This window comes from Prionailurus bengalensis, chromosome B3 (genome assembly GCF_016509475.1).
Source record: "Prionailurus bengalensis isolate Pbe53 chromosome B3, Fcat_Pben_1.1_paternal_pri, whole genome shotgun sequence".
NCBI lineage: Eukaryota > Metazoa > Chordata > Mammalia > Carnivora > Felidae > Prionailurus > Prionailurus bengalensis.
Genome location: NC_057355.1, coordinates 100,328,569 through 100,353,411, shown reverse-complemented (window position 1 = coordinate 100,353,411; position 24,843 = coordinate 100,328,569). Strand labels below are relative to the sequence as shown.

Genomic DNA, 24,843 nt, shown 5'->3' with positions numbered 1-24,843 from the left:
ACTCTGGAACTGGATACAAGAGAAATATTTCTTCACTATTTACTCTGACCAGTGAAATCACTATGACAGATTTTTTTCTTTTTCCCGAGACACAGAGTGACATTTTAAAGGAGAAACCACTCTTTGGGTGCCATAGTCTTCTAAAAAATTATATTAGAATAAGAGCTCAAAGGAATGTCTGCCCAGCACAACTGTCTATAGCCTCATATTTCAAGAAGAATGTGGCCACTCTAAGCAGACAGGAAGCCGGGACTGCCCAGGTCAGCCTCTTTCCTATTGGGTCGAATTCGTTGGACTCAGCATCAGATTCAAAACTAGTGACACCCTCCTGGTGCAACGGCTCTTTTTGCCTGCTTTGCTGCTAAATCCGTGCCACACTGCGGTGTTGCTGCTTTTTCATAGTTATACTTTGTTCTCCAGACCAGATCAAGAGCACCCTAAGGTCAGCGGTCACACCTTGTATTCCATTATGTCTTGCAGAGTTGTGTTTGTCATGGTAAACTTACAGGAAATTGTTGGATGGATGGATGAATAAAACAATGACAAAAACTGGAAAACAGCGAAAGGTGGGCTGGGCTGCTGTCTGGTAAAGCAGATTACGAAACTCAGGTCAGATGAGCAGGAAAGGTGGTGTAGGGGAAAGAATGTTTCATTTGAGTCAGCCCACATGGATCCTAGCCCCACGTTGGCTTGCTTGCTTTCACCCATTCAACAAACATTTTTCTAAGCTTGTGCCAAGGAGCCGGGCAAGCGTTGCGGCAAGCCCTGAATAGCAGTCCCTGCTCTCAAGGTGTGGTGGTGGTGGTGAGGGGGACATGAGGCAATCGGGAATTGTGGGAGATATGGTGTGATTGACAGCATGATAACGACGGGCACAGGGCACATGGAGATTCTAAATCAGACTGTGGTTTTTAGGAAAGCTTCCTGAAGGAGAAGGATTTTTTTATTCTAGCGTTGAAGGATGAGTGACGGGTAGAGGAGACTGAGAAGAGCATTCTGGGTAAAGGGACGAGCATGTGAAGATGTTCCAAACCATAAAATAGGAGGCTGTTAGGACTACAGTCTCGGCTGAAATGGCAGCTGTGTGGCCAGAGCCGAAGTTAGAGAGGTAGGCTACAACTGTCTCACAAAGAAAGGGCCTTGTGGCAGTATGATTTAGTGCCTCGGCAGAGGTTTAGAAATCAGGCAGAACTGCGTTCAGATCCCAGCTCTGGTACTTCCCAGCCTCGTGACTAACTGAGTTTTTTAAACTCCTCTAAGTCTTTGTTTCCTTAACACAGTTTCTAGCTGTATCACTTCTCTAGTGCAGCATAAGACATTATCCCAAACGGTAACAGCATAAAACAACACACGTTTATTAAATTCTCACAGTTTCTATGTGTCCGGAACCTGGGCCTTGCTGAGTAGGGTCCTCTGCGTCAGGGTCTCCCACAAGGCCGCAAAGTGTCAGCCAGAGATGAGGTGTCATCTCAGACATGACTGGAGAAGGATCCATTTCCAAGTTCACTTACATGGTGATTGTTGGCAGAATTCAGTGCCTGGCTGGCTATTGGCCAGAGGCTGCCCTCAGTTCCTTGCCATGTGGGCCTCCCCAGCGTAACAGCTTGCTTCATCAGTCAGTGAGAGAGGAGACGGTTACTGAAGTGACTTCTTGTCACTATTACCACATTCTGTAGGTGAAAAGTCACTAGGCCAGCCCATACTCTGGGAGGTTGGAGGGGGGAGGGATGGGATTATACAAGAGAATGAATACCATGAAATGGGGATTTTGGGGGGATTTAGGGAGGGCCTATAGCTAGTAGCTTATAGCTTATTACCTATTAACCTGTAGCTTATGTTACCACCGAACAAATGTTATTTTTATTATGCTGAATTGAGAGATCTGGAAAACCTAGAGAAAGCTAGTGAAGGATTTTCTATCAAAGAGTAACTTTTGGCAATCTTGGCTAAATCAAATCACCTCATGTCTTTGAGCCTTTATTTCCTCCTCCGTCCAATGAAAATACCCATGTCCCCAAGAAATGAGAATGTAAATGTGCAAGGCACAAGTACATTTTAGTCACAACAAATATACAACTCTTCACAGTGGGAGGAAGCCAACTGCTTTGGGCCAGTTTTCCATTTTGTGTTGATTCTGTGAGTCTCACAGTCTGATCTCCTCAGAGTTTTCAGGGCTTGGCCCTGCGGGCCCAGAAGGATTTGTATAACTGGAATAAACACCCACAAAAAGAAATGTGCCTTTTGAACATCCCTTACTTAGGGCGTTTCCAAGGGTTTGCTTTTTTTCCTTCTTTTTAAATACCTTTGTTTCCAACGACCCCATGGTGCGGGGAGGGGGGGGGGGGGCGGGCAAAGAGAGAAAACAGACTATCTGGGAAATTTCAAGCTCCTGATAATAAAAGTGGTAATAAAATCTCGCTGGCTCCTGATTCGTCACAGAGGGGATATTTGTGGTGGATGGGGTTCCCCCACATCTAGCAGCTGGTTTCGAGGCTGCGCGGTTTCCAGTCCCAGGGACCGGCTCAGGTTACCACCTCCCTGCTCACGGGGTGAGAGACCCAGCGTACCCCCACCCTGGCGCCTCGCCCATTTCCGCTAGGTGCCCAAAGAGGATGCTTCATTCCATGCCCCAAATGGAGCCGATCACACACAGTAGTGTTTCATGCCCTTCCCAGGTGCCGTTTTCCCCGGGGAAGGTAAACAGCGCACTCTCTCTCCCACTCTCTTTTTAAACGGCGCCTCTTGACCCTGACGAGTGGGTATTTCGGCCGGGCAGCCCAGTCTTCCCCGTCGGTGGCCTTTGGACTGGGGGTCGGAATTTAGGAATTACACCTCCCCCCGCCCCCCGCCCCCGTTCATCTCCATACAAAGGCACGCTTCTCCGCAGGGCATCTCCGGGTGGAGCCACGGAGCTGTGGCTGCGACTATGCCTCGAGAACGAGGGGCGCCCGGGACCCCACCACCACCCCGTCGCCCTGCCAGCCTGCAGCTGCACACGCCACCGCGGGGTTCCCCCTTGGCGCTGAAGTCCTCTCCTGCGGCGCCGCTGCCCTCGGACTTGGAGGGCCATTTGGTCTTGGGGGAGGGGCTCGTAGGCCCCGCGGAGCAGCCCCTGCAGGAGGGCGGGAGCGAGCCCGGCCGCTCTCGGGTTGCGGAGGCGGAGCGGAGCGGAGCAGCACTCCCGGCAGCCCTGGCCGGAGGCTTCTACCTCGCCAGCCCCGCTGCTCCCGCGACCGCTGCCTTAGAAAACTTTTAACGAGAACCAGATGTGGCAGCCGCTGTCGAACTTTCCCCGAGCCGGCGATTGGTCCCCGGCCGAGGGCCGCAGCCAGTCTGCGCGCTGCGAGGGCCCGGAGTCCCCGCCCGCCCGGGCGCCCGCGGGGATCCAGGTTGGAGGCTGGCGAGGCGCAACAAGCGGGCTGACGGGCCGGGCCGGGACGCGCTCTGCGGCGGGGCAGCCCAGGAGCCGAGCCAGCATGCGGGGGGACCGGGCGTTGCCGCCGCCGCCGCTGCTGCCGCTGCTGTTATTGCTGCTGCTGTCCCGGGCCGCGGCGCTGCGCCCGGACGAGCTCTTCCCCTACGGGCAGTCTTGGGGGGACCAGCTCCTGCAGGAGGGCGACGACGAAAGCTCAGCCGCGGTGAAGCTGGCGAGTCCCTTGCGCTTCTACGAAGCTAAGTTCAGCTACCTCTACGTAAGTTCAGCCCCCGCTTGGTGTGGGAACCGGCAGATGTCTCGCAGCTTCTTCCCAGGGGTCCGTGTGGTGTGGCTCTCACCGAACCCTTGCCTTCCGAGGGGGAGGAAATAGTCCGCACGCCCTGCTGTCCCCGAGCGCCCCTGGGGTGGGAGCTGGCTTTGCAGCGATGCTGCTGTCTGACTTGCTTTTCTCTACCTCGAGAGGAAGAGCAAGAATTCAGACCCACAAATTCGCAGCCACAGAAGCGTCCCAGGCGGAAAAGGAGGTGGGGATGCTGGGGCGGCCAGTGGGGTTTCCAGTAAGGACCTCGAGAAGGCTGTGCGCGGGTGCAGAGCTGGTGTAGTCCCTCCTCGGACCCAGAGGTCTCCTCCAGCGTGGTGCGGAAAGTGAGAAGATACTTTAGGGCTCCTGGACCTACCGCACCCCTCCGTGGGGGTAGAGGGGGTTGGTGGGACAGCGGCTAAAGTTGCGCTGGTCGCCCTGAATCAGGAATCGGGCTCCCAGCCGGTGGGGAAGGGGGAGCTTAAAGCCCGGGCCGGTTCCCTTCCCTCCATGTGGAGCAGGGTGGGCGCACACATTTGAACCTTTGGTGGCCGCCCGTGGGCCTCCTGCCGCGTACGCGACCGTCACCTTTGTCCCCCTCCTCCCACAGGTGGGCACCAACGGTATCATCTCCACTCAGGACTTCCCTAGGGAAACCCAGTACGTGGACGATGATTTCCCCACAGACTTCCCGGCCATTGCTCCCTTCCTGGCAGACATCGACACGAGCCAGGGCAGGGGCCAGGTCCTGTACCGTGAGGACACGTCCCGGACCGTGCTGGACCTGGCTGCCCGCTACGTGCGCTCAGGCTTCCCGCGCACCGCCGCGCACTTCACCCCCACCCACGCCTTCTTGGTCACCTGGAAGCAGGTGGGCGCCTACGAGGAGACCACACGCCTGGCGCTGCCCTCGGAAGAGGTAACTGAACCAGGAGTGCTGGGCCGCTGGGCCAATGGAGGGATGGGTTCGAATTCTGGGCTGGAGCTCAGGGACTGGCCTGGAGTTTCTTCTGAGTCTGCTCTCTTGCTGAACCTGCTGTATCTTGTGGTGGCACTTGGGCTGGAGTGACTGGGAAGTGGAGAAGGCTTCTTTAGGCATCCTCTGAGGATCTGAGAGGTGGCTACAGAATTCTAGCAAAGGGATCGGAGGGCCCCAGGGCAGATGCGGAAGGCCCTCCGAACACAAGGCAGTTCACTGTTTGGTTGTTTATTTTTAGAATCACCTCTAAGTATACAAGAATTATTTGTAATTATATGTTCATTGAAGGAAAAACATCAGCAAATACAGGCAATTTAAAGAACAACCTCTCATTTTCCTAGCACTCAAAGATAATCACTCTTAAACATTTTCATTTATATCTTCCGGAGGTTTTTTTCCCCTATTAATATCTGTATTTATCTGTGACTGTCTGTTAACAATAATGGGTTCACACTGCACACACTGTTTTGTAAACTATTTTTTCCACTAAATAGTATATTGTCAATATATTTCATTGTCACAAAATACATTTCTCCGACATCATTTATAATATCTGTATAATATTCCACACAGTGAATTGACCACTGTGTTCAGTGGTCATTAAGATTATTTCCAGTTTTTCATCATTATGAATAATTTGGTGAAGCACTTTTTTTTTTTAGCTAAATTTTTTGCACATATCCATACTGGATAGTCTAGGAAGTGGAATTGACAGGCAAGAAAGAATACACTTTTTCTATTTTCTATTTATTTATTTATTTATTTATTTATTTATTTATTTATTTATTTATCTTAAAGTTTATTTTTGAAACAGAGGGGGGGGGGGGCAGAAAGAGAGGGAGAAAGAGAGAATCCCAGGCAATCTCCATGCTGCCAGCACAGAGCCCAACGGTGGGGCTTGAAACCACGAATCATAAGATCGTGACCTGAGCCGAAATCAAGAGTTGGGCCTTTAACCGACAGAGCCACAAGCGCCCCTATTTTTTTTTTTTTTAATTTTTTAAGAAAGCTTATTTACTTTGAGAGAGAGTGTGTGTGAGTGTGTGTGTGTGTGTGTGCATGTGTGCACACACGCACGCACAAGTTAGGTAGGGACAGAGAGCATGAGAGAGAGAATCCTAAGCAGGCTCTGTGCTGTCAGCACACAGTCCCTCACAGGGCTCCATCCCAGGAACCGTGAGATCATGACCTGAGTGAAATTAAGAGTCCGATGCTCAACCGACTGAGCTACCCAGGCACCCTGGGAATACACTTTCCATAAGGTTCTTGATGGCCTTTGCCAAATTGCCCTGCAGATACTAGTTTACGTGCACCCTAGTTTACAGGGGACTGCCCTCCATTTGTTTTATAGTGTCTACCTGAGCAACTAAAACAACCCAAGCGCTCAGTCTTTAGGCTTGGCAGCAAGATCTAAATACTCCAAATGGACCTCAGGTGGGCTCAGGGTAGCTTGGCAAATGGTGAACTGCCTCATTCTTAGAATAGGTAAGGGCTCCTGTGAAATTAGACCTGAATCTAAAATGGCATACTCGAAGGGCTGAAACTCTTATAATTTATCTCTATTTTAACTCATTATGTTTCTTAGCTGTGGAATGATGGCAAAATATCCTCCCTGAAAGATCAAGATCAAGTAGCTTGTCCACACTCCCTGAGTAGTTCAAGATGGTGGCTATTCTTGTTTTGTGTTCCGTAAGAGAAATATGCCCAGAAGGCTATTCTGAAAAGATCTCGAAAAAAGTGTTTGCATTTGTGGTGGTTTTTTTTTTTTTTGACATTTAATTTTTGTCAGGCAACATTTAGTTTTGTTCATTGAGTAATTTTTTTTTTTTTTTTTTTTTTTACAGATGTGGGTTTGACATTTCAATTATTCAATTCAACAGAATACATTCAATGTAAACAAATATATTGAGCACTTTCTTAGTGCAGGGCATTGGGCTAGGTGGGGGGTTGGAGAAAGATGAATAAGGTAAGGCCCCCCATCATTATGCTGCACTCAATCATTCATTCATCCATTCGTTTTTGTATATCAGTTCAAAACACTTGCCTGCAATTAAATATACCACACCTATAATAAAAAATGTAGAAAATAAGAAAACAAATATTATTTACAATTTCAGTAACCAGAGGTTACCACTGCTAATACTTTGTGTTTTCTTCCAGTCTCTTTTTGTAAACATATGTCTTATATGTGGCAGATATGTATGTGTGTGTATAAGTAATTTATATTTAAATGTAGTTAAGATTTATTCATCCAACAAATTGTTTTTTGTACACTAACTATATTTCAGAACTGGTATAGACACAATGAAAGGAAATACTCTTTACTCCCAAAGACCTCATAGTTTTAGTGAGGACATTGATTATGTGTAATATAATATGATAAGTGTAATAGCATCTTCACTTAAGAAGACTAACGCTGACCCTTCCTGATTAGGGGACTCAATCTGGGAAGGTTTTTGTTTCTTTTTTTTAATTTTTAAAAAATGTTTTTTATTTATTTTTGAGAAAGAGCGAGAGAGAGAAAGGAAGAATATGAGCTGGAAAGGGGCAGAGAGAGAGGGAGATACAGAATCTGAAGCAGCCTCCAGGCTCTGAGCTGTCAGCATAGAGCCCGCAGGGCTGGAACCCGTGAACCACAAGATCATGACCTGAGCCGAAGTCGGATGCTTAACCGACTGAGCCATCCAGGTGTCCCTCAATCTGGGAAGGTTTTAATGAGGAAGTAGTTTTGAATCTGAGTTGAGCTTAGTGGAACAGTCTCAGAAGAAATAGCATGTGACATATCACCCATGTGCTGTAAAGTATGATGTGTTTTGGGCATTGCATGTGGTGCATTATTACTGAAGAAGAACGGTTGTTGGGAATGAGGATGAAAAGGCCATGGGGTGGGGACAGATCATGTTCTGCTGGGAGTTTGAACTTGGTTCTTTGGCAGTGGGAAGGGTTTTGAAGGATTTTAAGCAGGGGATTGATTTTTTTTTTTTTCTAAAGTTCTTTTTGTCTGTATTGAGAGGGTAAGGGCTCAAAGGAAAGATTACTAAAACAATTACTATATATGTTGTTTATTCAAGCTATCTACTTAATTCTTAAAACAATTATTTTATCATACTGTCTTCCCACAACAGTCCTACAAGATAAGAATTATGTTTGCATTTCACAGATAATGGCAAATAGAAGATAATACAGTTGTCCAGAATTCTCCTCGTTAGGCAAAGGCAGGCTTAGAGGACACATTTCTTGATTCTTAGTTTTTTTAATTGCCTTTATTTTAAAGTAACCTCTACACCCAGTGAGGGTTTGAACTCACAACCCTGAGATCAAGAGTCGAATGCTCTACTGACTGAGCCAGCCAGGTGCCCCAGTTGTTTTTTTTGTTTTGTTTTGTTTTGTTTTGTTTTGTTTTACTGCTTTTAACCAGATTTTTCATGCAAGACCCATTTCCTTGGCTCGAGTGATGTTGGTGGACACAAAATAATTGTGCTTTTTCCACAGACTTCCAATAAATAAGGCTTGGTGTGATCTTAGTACCAAAAGAATGCTTGGAATCATATTTCATTCAAAGGAAGAATGAACTTGCAATGAAATTGACTACCAAGGATGCTATTGATGCCTTATTACTTCTAAATTAGTATTCCAATGCTCTAAAGAGAATTCAGCTACATCTGTCTTACTTTTCAGTAGAATAAAGACAGATGATGTTGAATTGAGTGAGGCTGAATCAGGGAGATGAACAGTTACACAGAAGTGCTGGTTCGGTGAAATCACAGTAGAGTTTTACAATTCCATTTTTATCAGAGCTCATTTGAAACCAAAAATTACAATACAGACAAGGTGAATTTGTTCATTATTTTTTCAGTTTCATCTGTAGCATAGGAATACTGCTCTCTCACCCAACTTTCAGGTGGTTGTCACGACAATGACAATATAAAAACATCTTGAAAGAAGATGTGGATTATGAAAGGTTATCCAGTGACTTTGGAAGTAATGATTCAGCCTCATTCTTAGTTTTCTCACCTGTAAAATGTGGGAGCAATGCCTACCTTACAGGATTGTTGTGAGAATTAGCTAATGTGGCATTTTTTAAACATATTTTTAAATTTATTTATTTATTTTAACAAAGAGAGAGAGAGAGAAGCAGAGAGAGAGGGAGAAACAGAAAATACCAAGGAGGCTCCATGATCAGTGCAGAGCCCGACACCATGACCGTGAGATCATGACCTGATCCGAAATCAAGAATTGGTCACTTAACTGACTGAGCCACCCAGGCACCCCTAACTAATGTGGCATTTTTAGGTAGGATGACATTTTTAAGTAGTCCTTATATCCCTCTAGACCTAGTGGGTATGGTTGCTCAGCCAATCTGTTTCCTTTGTGTTGGCTTGATAGGACCAGATTCTAGTTTTTTAATTTTTCTATCTTGTAAGGACACTGTGATGTAAGCTCTTTGCATAAGGATTCTTTAAATAATAGGTTTTCTGAATTGCAACTTTTGTCTGGTCTCTTTTGGGTGGGAAGTACAAGAAGATTTGTAGATTCCATCTCTCTTTTACTTTTCTAGTTAAAATCATTCCTCAGACATCACCATATGCTCATTTGGCTTTGGGATTTGTTTCATTTCGAAAGGAGATAAGGGTTCTTCTGTTTGGAGAGAGGATGTTTTTTTCAGTTACCCGCATTGAAGGTTCTTCTGAATACTTTAAAGAGCCCTGTGATTTGAGTTCTTATTTTAATAGTTCTTTGGAGATAGGTTTTGGCAAGCAGTAATCTGCCTTGCCTGAAGCACTGTGTGCGTTCTGTGTGGCTTTCTTGAACCCTGACACGCTAACCTGATGTCATAGAGTTGCCGGAAACTTGAAGATATCAAAGGAATGGCATCTTTACCATGTAAAACAATTTCAGTTGTTGCTCTTTCTTTCCATGGATATTCATGGTGGGTATGACAGGACATGGTACCTGATGTTGCAGGAATGGCCAGGGGTGATTGCAACTTAAAAAAAAAAAAAAAAAAGAAAAAAAAATGAGTAGTGTTTATCAGTTCAGGTAATCTGAGATTCCTTGAACTGTCTTAGGTACCTCACAGGGCAAAGCAGTCATGGTATTGGCCTTCAAAGAACTTGTTGATGGAGGTAAAGAGGACTAGTGTTTACTTTAGCTATGGTTTTGGGGGGAGGGAGGTATTGTTTTGTTGTTGCTTGAGTGATGGGAGTTATGGAGAACTGGGTCACACAGATCTGTGTGACATGGGGGGATGTTCTGTTGGAATTTAAGTTGGGCTGGAAAGACGGAAAGAATGGACCTTGAGAACAAGGCAGCAGGAGAAATTGTTCCAAGTGAGGCTTTTCCTGAGGCCGGAGAAATGGATGAAGGGATTGCACAAGATGGGCAGAAGGTTGCTCTTCGGAGGCCTCACTGTGGGGACAAGGTGTGTTGACTTGTGTCACAGGATGATTGTGGTTGATGGAAGGGGTGGGTCCACAGAGAAAATGGGAGGTAAAAGCAGGACTTTTTTGTAGGTCACTGACTTCTGGAGCTGAAGTCCAGAAGAGGAGAAGTCTGAGGTTCTATCTGAAAGAGTTTAACCTGACTCTGAGATATAGTTGTGAAGATGTGCTAACAGAGACATATATGGAAATTGGTTAATGAAATGCTGAAGTTTTGCTAAAGGCTAAGAGTCAGGAATGATGTCACGTTAGAGACTAGAGAATTTATCTCTGTAGGATTTAGGGCATAAAAATGAATGAAGGGAAGTCTTGTGTGTGACGGCAATGTATAGGTACTGGGAGATGGAGAAATCTGTTAAAGAGTGGAGATTAGTGCTTGCACCAAACACTGGAGGCCAGAAGTCAGTGATGCCACCGCTGTAGAGAACATGTGACCCTAAGGAAGACAGACAGGAAAGAGAATTTTGTGACACTTATAGGGAGTTATCCTACTTCTTAATTTTCATTTTTTTTTTAAAGATTTTGGTAAGTAAGTATGTATGTATGTATGTATATATTTATTTTAAATGTTTATTTATTTTTGAGAGAGAGACAGAGCATGAACAGGGGAGGGGCAGAGAGAGAGAGGGAGACACAGAATCCGAAGCAGGCTCCAGGCTCTGAGCTGTCAGCACAGAGTCGGATGCAAGACTTGAACTCACAAACCATGAGATCATGACCTGAGCCAAAGTTGGACACTTAACCAACTGATCCACCCAGACACCCCGAGTTTTTTTTAATTTATTTTTGAGAGAGAGACAGAGAGAAGAGGGAGCAGGGGAGAGTCAGAAAGAGAGAAAAACAGAGAGAGAATCCTAAGCAGGCTCCGCACTGTTAGCACAGAGCTCGACGCAGGGCTCAAACCCATGAACCACAAGATCATGACCTGAGCACAAACCAAGAGTCAGACGCTTAACCCTGACTGAGCCACCCAGGTGCCCCTTTCATTGTAATTTTTGTAATTCACTATAGGCAAACTTGTTTGGGACAAGGCTGGCTGGCGCTGTTCTGATTTTTTTGCCAGATGACCGAAATCAATTGCATGAATTGTAAACTCAGAAGTTTGTAGAAGGGCATGTTTTATATCTGCCAGCATGGCTCTGCTGAGCGTCAACACTGATTGGTGATGTCCCATACCTGCAGGGGAGAGTCAGACCCTGCCTGGTTTCTACTGATGACTCTGGCTTGTCTCTCTTTCTGATAACAAGATGGCAGAAACCTTGAAACAAGGCAGCCACTGGCCCTGATCCTTCCTGTGCTGCCCCTCCTCCCACAGAGGTCACTCTCTCCTCCCTGGGATCCTAAGGAAGTTGGGAACCAGTGACCCTTTTGTGGGGTTTGGCGGCCCATCTGAAGGTTTGTCTTCAGAGACAGAGCATGTGGGGTTCTTGCAAAGGCGCTAGTCTCCAGGAATGTGAAGACCCTTCCGGTCTGGAAGCCAGTCGAGGGGTACTTTGGGAGGAGGACCCCTTCAGGACTGCATGAAGTGTGCTCTTTAGCAATTAGATGTAGAATTTTGTGGGGCCGAGACAGAGAACTTCAAAAGAGATCATTTGGTGTGTGGGTGGTTTTTGAACAGCCAACCTCTTTTGGCCTGTACTTTGGGATCATAAATTCTATCTAAAACCCTCCAATTGGCCTGTTTTAGTGGAGACAAGTGGATTAAATAAAGGCTTATCACCTGTCTAGTAAGCACTTGGCTCAGGGATGGCATATAAAAGGCACTGAATACATTTTCATTGGAATGAATTTATTGACTGATTGACTGAAAGAATGAATAAAATAAAGTGCTAAATTCCCAGGCCCTGCAGTAAAAGCCAGACACTCCCCTTCACAGCTCTGTTTACTTTCTCCCTCCCTTCTTCCCCCATTCCCTTCAGTTCCCTCGCAGTCTCTAGGACCCCCCTCCTCCTTATCTTATAAAATTTCTCTAAACTCAGAACCAGGATGCTTTCTTCCTCACATTTGCCATAGGTAATCAATGCCAGGAGCTTTGAAAGCTTAGATTATTACAACAGGTCCTCTCTCCTTCCTTGAGTACTTTTCTTTCCCTAGCCGAACTTTGTTGATTCTGACAAATGGGGTACTCTGAAGTTACGGAATCAACATTAATTGATGATGTAGTATGTATTATGTAGAGATATGATGCAGGGTAGGCTTTGTTGACATTCAGCAGAAGTTATGGTTTCCTAGCTTTGAGACGTTCTAGAAAGCATCCTCTGCCTTTTGTTTTTGGAACAGTCGAGTTTGCTAATGAAACGATCCACAACTACAAAAATAACAAGTACACTAGTGCCTCCCCCCCCCCCCCCCCCCCCCGCTCCACCTCTGCCATTTTTAAGTGTGTGCACTTAAAGAAAGCAAGCAAGCAAGCAGGGGTGCCTCGCTGGTTTGGTTGGTAGAGCATGTGACTCTCGATCTCAGGGCCCCATTTGGGTGTAGAGATTACTTAAAAATGAAATCTTCAAAGGGGTGCCTGGAGGGCACCTGGGTGGCTCAGTCAGTTGAGTGTCTGACCTCAGCTCAGGTCATGATCTCGCGGTCTGTGAGTTCGAGCCCCGCGTCAGGCTTTGTGCTGACAGCTCGGAGCCTGGAGCCTGCTTCAGATTCTGTGCCTCCCTCTCTCTCTGCCCCAACCCACTCGCATTCTGTCTCTGTCTCTCTCAAAAATAAATAAATATTAAAAATAAATAAATAAATAAATAAATAAATAAATAAAGGCGTGCCTGGGTGGCTCAGTAGGTTAAGCATCCAGCGCTGATTTTGGCTCAGGTCATGATCTAGCAGTTTGCGAGTTCAAGCCCTGCATGAGGCTCTGTGCTGACAGTGTGGAGCCTGCTTGGGATTCTCTCTCTCTGCCCCTACCCCACTCTCTCTCTCTCTCTCTCAAAATAAATAAATAAACTTAAAAAGAAAATAAAATCTTTTAAAAAAAGGAAGCAAAGCAAGGTAAGTTTTTCCGTTAGAGAACAAAAAGAAAGGTTGTGTGCCTTCTTTTTTTCTTTAAAAGCGTTTTAACACCTGAATTGCTTTGTCCTGTAAGCAAAACCTCAAAACTGTACTTTGAAATTAAGCTTGTGAAAGGAAGAGTAAACACTTAGAAGAGTCTGAGCACCATATGGAGAAGGGCCATGGACAGAACGAAACGCAGGACACTTTCCTCTTGTTTCCTCTTTTATTTAGTAAGGTGTGATGTTCTTCTCTCTGCCTGCTTTTATCTGTCTAGCAAAATGGAGAAATAATACTCCTTACCAGTAAATAAGAGTCACATTATTTAGGAAGTAGTGTTATTTATAAATACTTCCCAGTCCCCTACCAAATTGTAAAAGGAGGGGGTTTAGTGAGAGAAGCCTTCTTAGAGTCCTAAATATAACGTCTTTTTAAGATAAGGAAGTACCATTAACAGACCATTTGGGGTTGGGTGGAGACAGCCTTATGTAGGTAAAGGCAAAAAGTGTCTGGCTGAAAATACAAGAGTAAAATGAACTTTAAGGAGTGATTCTATAAGGACGTGGGTGTTGGGTTTGTGGCTAATTCAGTCTCTCACTCTGGTCTGCTTTGGCTCCTCCTGTGTTTATTAGCATTCACAGGCTGCCTCTGTGATGCCTCCCCAGCCCAACCCTAAGGTCTCACGCACCCTCCTCTGGCCTCTACTATCTTCTCCGCCAACTCTCCTGAATTCCAGTCATGGCCGTTCCTTTTCCGAAATAGTGAGAATGTCCTGGGCAGAGTCTCCCTTCCTTTGTTTCTTCAGCACCAAGCATAATGTCTCGTGCTTTGTAGGCACATAGTAGGCACTTGGCTGAATTAATGTGCGAGTGGATTAATAATGGAGTTTACAAACACATAAACAGCTAACTAAGCAAGATGAGGTGAATGCTAACGAGAAATACCCACAAAGGTGTTGTGGATGGTCGGAGAACAGAAATAAATCTATAGGGAATCACAAAATGCCTCAGAAGGATAGCGTTGGAATGTTAGGAAGGTTTCCAGGCACAGGGAAACATGAGCAAAAATACAGAAGCAGTAAAATACATGACACAGATGGGGAATGTTACGTAGTCCGATGAAGATGCAGTGGATCTAAACCTGGGGAAAGAGTTTAGGGCACTTACAAACCGCCCTGAATGGCACGCTAAGGAGTAGTTAGGGTGGCCTAGTGGCACAGGGCATAGACTCTGGAGCCGGCTGGCCTGCCATCACGTACTAGCTACCAGCCCTTAGGCAGATCTCTTAGCCCTCAAGTCTTGTTTCCTGATCTGTGAAGTGAGGGTAGGCTAACTCGCGTGCTGGTGTGAAAAGGCAGCAGAAAGAGGAAAGAGCAAGGGTGTGAGAACAGTAAGGAGGCCTTTAGATCATCCACTGGCTAACACCATGCCTGCCCATCACGGGTTTTCAGTAACGAATGAATGAATGAATGAATGAATGAATGATCCACATGAGTGCCTGGGACAGTGAACTAGACCAGTGGCTGTGGGAATATACAGGTTAATTTTGGTCCTTGCTCTTAGCTCTTAAAGAGGTTTGGATGAGAACAATATGAAACCTTAAAAACGTTATTTTTGTAACCTGTGTTCCTTACCTATGCACATTTCAAGTGTTAACCTAAATGATAAAAAAGAATTATAATAATAGTATAGCTTACAAAATTGTAACTTGGAGAGGAAATTGAGAAGAATATAATGTACAAAAGCAATTTGGAGGAATCCTAAGAAGGGGGCAAACCCTTTGTGTTTTATGATGCTTTGTCTGCATTCTGTTTTGTTTTTCTTTTCTGTTTCTTTTATTAAAAATATTTCCTATTTTTTGTTTTTCATAGCGGAACACTTTCCAGGCAGTTTTGGCGTCTGATGAGTCTGATACCTACGCCCTCTTTCTTTACCCTGCCAATGGCCTTCAGTTCTTTGGAACCCGCCCCAAAGAGTCTTATAACGTCCAGCTCGAGCTTCCTGCCCGGGTGGGCTTCTGCCGAGGGGAGGTCGATGACCTGAAGAGAGAGGGTCCCTACTTCAGCTTGACAAGCACTGAACAGTCTGTGAAGAATCTCTACCAGTAAGTAACTCAGGGCATAAGCCCTTCCCTGTCTGATGTTGAGGACCCTTTGGAGCTACCCAAACTCAAGCGGCCATAAGACCATTAAATAATATCTTGGGGGCTTCCACTGGAGGCATCAGGTCAAAACCAGGAACTAGATTAGACCCTAGGGGGAACAAATTCACCAAAATATAAAAGGCCCTTTATTTTTCCTGCCCTTTTGGGTATAGATACCGGAAACAGAACAGTGTTTATGTGTTTGCACAGCCACTGAGGCTTGCTATGGAAAGCATTGCTCTTGGAGCCACATAAAAATGTCCAGTAATATAACTGCCCAGACTGAGATTTTTCCAAGTTAATCATTTCACCGGAGGAGATGTTGTGATTTAGTCTTTTAGGCAGATACACGTTAAAAGTTAAATCAAGTATAGTGTAATTTGGGGAAAAGGGAAAACCAAACACATTGGTAGCATTTTAGAGGTCTCGGGGTTTCTGTATGGCTTCATTAACTGAAACCATACTGGTTGGTTTTCCATGAGGTCGCCAGAACTGAGCACATTCCTCAGTGCCATCAGAGGCTTCCTCTGCCAGTGCAATAATACACCCTTGTGCTATGTGTCAGTCCGCATCAACACCATATCTGGGTCGGCACCATTTCATAACTTACTAACTTCAGGGCTTGTAAAAACTATCTTTGCTTTTATTCCTTTCCCTAATACTGGGCTAGAATCCAGGCGGAATACACTGTTTACTTAGCCTTCCTTAACTGTGTCTCCCTTCCATTATGTTATTCCTGGGCACTGCAGTACCTCACACTTTTACATGCCATCCGCTCTACTCAGCTATCAGAGAGCAGGCCCTACAACCAGATCTGGTTACTTAGTGCTGACATGTTTTGAGGGCTTATTAGTTGCCAAACATCGTGTAAAACACTTTCCAGAAGTTGTCTTAGTTAAAACTCACAGGAATCCTGGGAGGTAAGTTCTACTATCTTCTCAATTTGATAAATGGGCTTAGGGAAGTGAAATTATGACCTCAAAGTAATTAAGTGGCAAGGCCAAAATTCAAGCACAAGTCTGGAGTCCCAACTCCTTCTTTTATGCTGAATCCCGCTCTGCTTTCCCAGTCTTCTGACCAACCTTGGGCATCTTTAGGTCTCCATCCAGGCTGCCTTTTAGTTCAGACGTGAGAAAATTTAGCTGCTTGCTTTCTCTCCTCTGGTTTCACCTTCCTCTTCCTCTCTGGAGGCCACAGATTCTCTACTCCTCAGACGTTACTAAGAGTTCACAGTGGGCAAAGCACTTGAAATGCAAAGATGTTTGAGACAGCGGCCCTGCACACTAGCAACCTATACTCTGGTAGACAGACAAATGGGTAGAATTTCAGAGCACTGGAATGAGTGTTGACTCTACTCCTGGTACAGGAGGCGGTGGGGGCCAAAAAGTCTGTAGGAAAAAGCAGTTGCGCTCCCCACCACGGTGATAAAAACCCTTTGGAACTAACACACATGCTTACACATGTGCACACACACATGCACACACGCGTGCACACAAAGACTTGCACGTGCATACACACACACACGCAGCACTCCCATTTACCTCCCTCCGTGCCTGCCCTCATTTGTGTTTTTGATGCTTCTTCTGAGTTCCTTGCTGAGAACAGAAGATAGGGGACTAACAGATTTTTCTGAAGTATAGCTCATACTTAATATAAAATATAAAGTACAAACACACGGAATAATGTGAAATAAAAGCACAAATTACCCATTATCACTGCTTCAAGCAATAACCAGTATTAGCAGTCATTCTAACTTAAGAATTAATGCAAAAACTTTCTAAAACCAAAATGGTTCTTTTGCAATACATGTAGCATTTTCCCATTTATCAATGTCTTATAGGTATCATTCACTAAGATAATCTGTTCGTCTTATCGTTTTAAGGCTATCGAACATTGCATCATTTTTATACCACACTATGAAGATAAAAACTTACTGATGAATTTGTTTTTTATCTTTCCTTTTAGAAATATCATTGCAGTACACAGCATAACACACATTGCTCAGATTCTTATTTCTGGTAAAGATAACTTCTTAAGAGTGGAATTGCTGAGAAAGGGTAGATACAGTTTTAACGCTTTGATGTACATCAACAAACTGCCGTTCAGAAATGTGCAATTTCTATGCTCACCAATAGTATAGAACTATGATCAACAGCTTCTTGTTAATATTTGTGAATCTGGTAGGTATCAATTGCTATCCTCACTCTAATTTCTTTGATTAGATCCTTACTCTCATTTCTTTGATTACACCTTTTCATAGGTGTAATAGCCATTTATCCATCTTTGTGACTTCTCTGCCCATGCCCTTTGCTATTTTCTACTGGGGTGTGCACGGAGAGCTCTTATAAATAAGAAAAATTACAGCAAGAGTATTAATTCTCTCATATGCTGTGAATATTTTTGCCCAGTTCATCTTTAAAGTTACTCCACATCGAGAAGCTATAGGTTTAGTGTCGTCAAAGATAGTACTCTGTTCCTTTGTTATTCTTAGAAAGGCTTTCCCTACCTCCCCATTGTGGAAATGGTCCTCAGTTTAACCTTCTATTTTACTTTTCCGAATTTAAATTTTCAAAAATACACAGAAAAGTGGAGAAAATAGCTGAATGAATACCCAGAAGCTCATCGGTTAGATTTAGAAGCTGTTGACATTTTGCCATATTATTCATCATTTTTAAAACACTTAAGTATTTTAAGGTAAATCACAAACATCATGCTAATGCTAAATACTAAATACTTCAGTATGCATCCCTAAATAATAAAATTATTTTCTTAGTCAGTGGAATCTTTGTCTTCCTCAAACTTGTCTTATAATTGTGAACTTAAAGGTAATGAATTATCTAATCCATAGTGTATTTGCCATAACTCCTCTTCTGCAAATTTAAATGCGAATGCACACATTTGTGTTTTTTGAAATTATACTCTTCTGTCTCCTGAAAGACAGTAATTACTAAGTACTAATCGTGTGTAGGGCCTCATGCTAGGCATTTTATGTGGTGTTCTTACTTAATCCTCCTAACAGCCCAGGGAGGAAGGCACTGTCATCCCGCTTTGTGGCCCTGTTTTCCTTTGTAGAAAATAAATTAAATTTTCTCTATCTCTGAGCTTTCCAAATGACCTCGGATTTTAGGATAAACTCAAACTGGTTACTTTCCCATCACGCACAACAACAAAAACCAGGATACTGATTTATATTTCATTAGAGAGTTGTTTTATTTAGCGGTTCTCTGCCATAATTTGTATTTTCCTAGTCTTTGAAACTTTTATAGTTTTTTCTAACTTCAAGAAGACATTTCATAGCTGCAACACCTCTGATGCGATAATATAAACTAACTATCCTCAGATCCTCAGGATTCTCTCTTCTTACTTAAGCGTTCCTTATTTGCTTGCCGGAAGAACACCAACATGGAATCTTAGAACGTACCAAGCATATATAGCATACTGCACAAGAGATCACAGTTTTGTTTTCTCTGCTCCTCTTTCCCTAAAGTAACTATAAGAGCAGCAGCAGAAACAATAACAACAACAACAACAACACACACACACACGCACACACACACACACACAAGATAGAGAGTGGGAGAGGGGAAGGTGGACAGGAGGAGAGGAAGAAAAGGGCAAGGGATGGGCAGACAAGGAGGGAAGGAGACATTCTTAGAATTGTACTGAAGTTATTATTGTTATGGAAATCCATGTGAACATGATGAGTTCCTACCCAAATGAGCAATGATTCTTACAATGATTCGATAAATTTGTTATTCTCTAAATTAAGTCTTATGCCTCACTGACCCCCATAATTTTTTTGATTAGAGGGGGGACTTTGAGCTTGGTATTTTGCACATACACCAGAGGAGTACAGAAACTGGTGCGTTCAAGCTAGCCAGACCCTTGTTTGTTCAAGTTTTTGTTGTTGTTGTTTGTTTTTGTTTTTATTTTTTTTTTAGAAGTCTTTTATGTAGTTCTCTTTAGAATGTATCACTGACTAAAATAATGGATCCTTGGGGCATTGAGAAAACTGAGTGGGGTCCATGTTCTTTTCTAATAAAGAAAACACATGAGCTCTCTGGTTCCAGATGTTTTTGAACACCTCTCACCTATAACCCATGGAATTTTGATTAAACTATTTTCTTTTTTTTTCTTTTTTAAGGTTATTTATTTATTTTGAGAGAGAGAGAGAGTGCACGTGCACATGCGGGGGTGGGGGGACAGGGAGAGAGGGAGAGAGAAAGAATCCTAAGCAGGCTCTGCCCAGTCAGTGCTAAGCCTGATATGGGACTTGATCCCACTAACCGTGAGATCATGACCTGAGCTGAAATCAAGAGTTGCACGCTTAACAGACAGAGTCACTCAGGTGCCCCAAAACTACTTTCTGATATTCCCCTTAACTTTGTTCTGCGTTTGCTCAACATTTTTTACACTTGGGCATGTATGTTTCTTTGAGTGTTTTTACATTGACTCACAATTCTATGTGAGTTAATTTATTGATTAATCCATGTGATTGAACAGTGAAATGTCTGTAACATTCTGAAGACCAGTGATCATTCAGATGCCGATTGACTCTAGTATATTGGTTTTCTGACATAAGGTAGATATTTAGAGCATGGGCTTTGGTGTTAGTGGTGAATTCGTGTCCAAGCTTTGCCAGTTATTAGTTGTATGACCTTAAGAATATTAGTTAGCCTCTCTAAACTATTTTCACCTCTGTAAAATTGGGCATAATGACTGCCCCTACCTTGTAGATTGTACTGAAGAACATTAAGCACTTGGTATATCACTAAATCTCAAAAGTACGTAGTTGTCACTGTTTTAAGTGTTTAACAAAGTTGTATAAGCATACATTTTTCTGAGTGTGTTAAAAGTAGAGGACGTATTGGGGCGCCTGGGTGGCGCAGTCGGTTAAGCGTCCGACTTCAGCCAGGTCACGATCTCACGGTCCGTGAGTTCGAGCCCCGCGTCAGGCTCTGGGCTGATGGCTCAGAGCCTGGAGCCTGTTTCTGATTCTGTGTCTCCCTCTCTCTCTGCCCCTCCCCCGTTCATGCTCTGTCTCTCTCTGTCCCAAAAATAAATAAACGTTGAAAAAAAAAATTAAAAAAAAAAAAAAAGTAGAGGACGTATAAAATATTCCTGCATTCTCTATTTGTTTTCAAATAGCCAGATTTTAGATAAAACGTGAATTTTAGAGATTTTTTTTCTTTTTTAAAACGTTTATTTATTTTTGAGGGAGAGTGGAGGAGGGGCAGGGAGAGAAGGAGAGAGAGAATCTCAAGCAGGTTCTGTACTGTCAGCGCAGAGCCTGATGCGGGACTCAAACTCACAAACCGAGAGATCATGCCCTGAGCTGACAGCAAGAGTCAGAGGCCAAATTGACTGAGCCACCCGGGTGCCCCTTAAAGCAGATTTCTAATTTGATGGTCCAGCATTCTGAAAGCTAATGTTGAGTAAGAGGTAGTTTACATCAAAATTCCAGTATAATCCTTTTAGTTAGCACATAAGCCTGGTTTTATTTGGTTTTATACACTGATGAAAACTCTGAATCTGATCTTAACAGTGTTTCAGTTTTAAAATAAATTGCTCACCTTTGTTGGATGGTGGGCGAATGGACACTTTGGTCATGCACTGTTTCCTTTTTATTTAGACAAAGCAACCTGGGGGCTCCTGGAGTGTGGGCTTTTCATATCGGCAGCACCCCCCGACTGGACAATATCAGGCCAGCAACAGTTGGAGGGGACCTTTCCAAAGGCCACTCTGCAGCTCCCCCCGAGCGTTCCTTCGGCCTCCCTGAGGTCCTGGAAAGTGACTACACTGAGGACAATTTGGATTATTATGATGAGAATGAGAATGAGAATGAGGGGGGAGTCGAATACGCTCCGAGTGAACCAGAGGAAGCACTGAATGGCCACAGCAGTGTTGATGTTTCCTTCCAATCGAAAGCTGAGTCAAGACCCATGGGGGGTGGAATGTCTCCACCGAATTCTGATCTGGCCTCCCCTCTGCCACATCTGACCTCTAGTAACTGGCCATTCTACCCTGAAACGGAATCTGCCACCTTGAACCCTCAACCCAACGAGGGGAGACATCCGTGGGGGATGGACACCCCAGATTTAAACGTCCGCGTTGAGTCTTCTGAACAGCCAGGGACCAGAGGCCCAGCTCCATCAGAAATAGGAGAGTCACTGGATCCTTCCCAGGGGACCCTGCCTCCGTATCCTGAAAACAAAAGCATCAACCCCTACACATATGGAGGGGCACCACCATCAGAAGTGGATGTTCCTCCAGCCCTCCCTGAAGGAAAGGTCGTTCTTCTCAACTATCCCTTGCCAGCTCACAGTATACCACTGGGTCAAGGGAGGCAAGTGTTAGGGGTGGAAGACGTCATCACTTCCAACACTGAGGGTAAGTGCGTGAGAAAACCGGGCGCTGAGATTTCATTTTTAAAATGCTGGTTTTGCGCAGAGTTATGATTTTTCCCTCCAGGGAGTTGGTGAAACGTTCAGCAAAATGAAGATTGGAACTGACTTTTAAACCTACGTTTCAGGAGACGGAGTATGTTTCTTCTGCCAAGTAAATCTTGGCAGGCAAAGTCTGTTGGAATCTCTTGACCATTAATAATGTTTTTTTGTTTTTTTTTTAAATGGGCCTCACGAAGTAAGTGGGGAGGAACTAGGTTGTTCGTGCCGGCTGTGCTGTCATAGTGTAATGAAGTGTTTTGGTTTGGAAGTTCAGCAAAGGTGAGGTGCCTGGGTGGCTCAGTCAGTCGGTTGAGCATCCGACTTCAGCTCAGGTCATGATCTCGCAGTTTGTGAGTTCGGGCCCCACGTCAGGCTCGTCGCTGACAGCTCGGAGCCTGGAGCCTGCTTCGGATTCTGTGTCTCCCTCGCTCTCTGCCCCTCCCCTGCTTACCATCTGTCTGTGTGTGTCTCTCTCTCTCACTTTCTGTCTCTCTCAAAAATAAACAAATATTAAAAAAAAAAAAAGTTCAGCAAAGGTAAAGTGTTCTGAGGCTTCATATACATTATAGTGACGGAGGGGTGAAGGCTTTAGTTTCAAGTGGCTGGTTGTGCTGGCTCAGACGCACATTCCAGATTCTTGCTCTGTTATGGGATAATGCTTGTGCTCCCCTTAGTTAGAGATGCATTGGTGGTGTGTGGGAGGGGAGACCCCTGGGGAAAGAAAGTTGCTAACCACCTGTGCCCTGACATTTCTGGTTCATGGCTGTGCGGCTGCGGTATTCACCTCCCTGCAGTCTTGTCCTCATTTTATGACTCACTGACCAGTGTGAGGGGGCCAGGAAAGAAATGCCAAGAGGAGGCCGTGGTTAATTAATACAGACATGGAGCCATGTTGCCTTCTCTTCCAAATAGAGTCTTGTCACATCAGCTCTTTCTTCCCAGTCAGGGACGTAAACACATGAGTGGGAAACCGAGCACAAATTCATTCCAGTTCCAGGGACTGCTCATCTGACCTCTAATAGGAGGCGAGAGGCCCGAGGTGAAAGCATTCTTCAGGACCTCTGCCCTGCCCCCTGCCCCACCTTTGCTGTTTCCCATTCCTTTTGTAGTAAAAATGTGTTGACCTAGCAGAGGGCCTTCTGGGTTCTTCTGCTGTGGTAGTGATCTCGAAGGACATGCTCAAAGAAGTGCTTATTTTAGGAGGAAAGAAGCTATTTTGTGACAAAAGTGGCATTGTGTAATGATTAGAGGGAGAACACTGGTGTCAGACTTAGGTTTGAATCCTAGCTGCCTTGCTTGCTTGCGCGCTCACTTGCTGGGTGACCTGCGGCAGCTCATGAAACCCTCAAGCCTCTGATTTCTCCTCAGTTTGCTGAGGGGACTATGTGAGATAACAAAGTTCTCAGTGTCTGCACTACCTGATCCTTAATAAATGGTGGCTGCTTTTACTAATGATGGAAGATTTAAGGCAGTAGGAATGAGGTGGGCGGGGGTTGGCTAGAGGTTAGGCAAGGGGCTTGTTAAGTCACTATGCCTCAATTTGTGCCTAAGGGCCACTTTTCTGTCAAATGGAAGATGTGAATTTTCTTGGAAGCCTTTTCAGTGAAAATTCCATCATATTTAAAGCCACGTATCAAAGATTTTTAGGAAAGGGAATTTGGAGGTAAAGATGCAGTCCTAAAACGGTCTTTTCACTTGTGATTTCCTGCCCTGGGAAGAGGTTGGAATATTAAGAAGCCGATCTGTGGAAGTGATTGATTGGAGGGTTAAGAAGAAAGGGGCTGCCTAGCCTGCTTTGAGCTGTGAGAGGTTGAGCTTGCTGGAGCAAGGGGAGGAGGCTTAAGGAATATAGAGAACAGAGTCGGCAGCCATTACCCTTCTGGGGCACGAACTATGGTATTTAGCAGCTGCTGGAGGGCGTCTACTCCTGACGTCTTAGAAATGGCAAAATGCATATGAAAAAGCTGATTAGTACACTGAGACATTTAGGAAAAAAAAATATCTAACTAGAAATTTTTGAACTGTGAGGAGAAAAGAAATTGGCAACCTCAGAGAGCACAGATAAAACTTGAGAGCAGAGAGGGCAAATCAGTTCTGATTTTCAGGCTTTAGGAAGACTGTGTGGATTATAGAAACGTGCACTTAGTAGATACTTTTTTTTTTTTCAAATGGAAACATTGGCACCCCAGAGGTCCATCAAGCAGAAATGGACTTCCTCTGGGATAGCTGGTGGAGGGGGGTAAGCAGTGACTCACACGGCAAGTTGCCTGCAAGTGCCCAGCCGTGAGCCACCTGCCTGGCCGTTTCTACTGATGGAGTGGGGGAGCATGGATTTGGGTGTTGGGTGACCTGAGCTTGAGTCCCAGCTCTACTGTGTGGTTTGGGCTAAGACATATACTCTGGCCCTCGTTTTCCTCAGCTATTAAATGGAGAAAATGTAAACCTTGTGAAGTGGCTGTGAGGATTGGAATTGAGTATGGCAAGCACCATTCCCAGTGCATTTTTAATTTCCCCTTTAAAACTTACAGGTCATCTTGCCGAACCAAAATATTAAGATTTAAAGAACCCCCAAATATCTCTTCCTCTCTTTTCAAATTTTTTTTCCCTTAGAGACTCTTTTTATAGACTTTTCTTCTTGTTGAGAAATCTAGATTCTTTTCAGAACCTGTGTACCTCACTCAACGAATGTCCCCATCACGCTCTGTTGTTTGTTTTTTTTTTTTCATTTGTTTATTTTGAGAGAGGGAGAGGGAGGGGCCCAAAAAGGAGGGAGAGGATCCCAAGCAGGCTCTACATTATCAGCGCAGAGCCTGACACGGGGCTCCAACTCACGAGCCGTGAGATCGTGACCTGAGGTGCCATCAAGTCGGATGCTTAACGAACAGAGTCACCCAGGCGCTCCTCCCCCCCAGTCACACTCCAGTTCTGGCCTCAAATGCATTGTTTGCTTTGTTCTATTTTCAGAGACCACAGAGCCAGCACTATAATGGAAATGCAAGCATCTTCTATCTAAGGTGCCTTGTTTGTGCAGGGAGCTCCAGGAGCTGGTCGACAGAGCAGAGAGTTACCCGAGTGCCTGCCTCACGCCCTGCTCTGACCGAGGCACTAGT

At 44.6% G+C, this 24,843-nt stretch overlaps 1 protein-coding gene across 1 annotated transcript in view; it reads left to right on the top strand.

The window, feature by feature from the left end:
- The first annotated feature begins 3,264 nt into the window (after window positions 1-3,264).
- The window catches only part of NID2 (nidogen 2), a 67,424-nt gene continuing 45,845 nt past the window's right edge, over window positions 3,265-24,843 (top strand). The window contains exons 1-4 of the mRNA XM_043556154.1: window positions 3,265-3,692; window positions 4,348-4,656; window positions 15,016-15,248; window positions 20,920-21,677. Of these exons, the coding sequence (XP_043412089.1) occupies window positions 3,267-3,692; window positions 4,348-4,656; window positions 15,016-15,248; window positions 20,920-21,677 (1,726 nt within the window). The 5' untranslated portion in view covers window positions 3,265-3,266. The remainder of the gene's footprint in view (window positions 3,693-4,347; window positions 4,657-15,015; window positions 15,249-20,919; window positions 21,678-24,843) is intronic.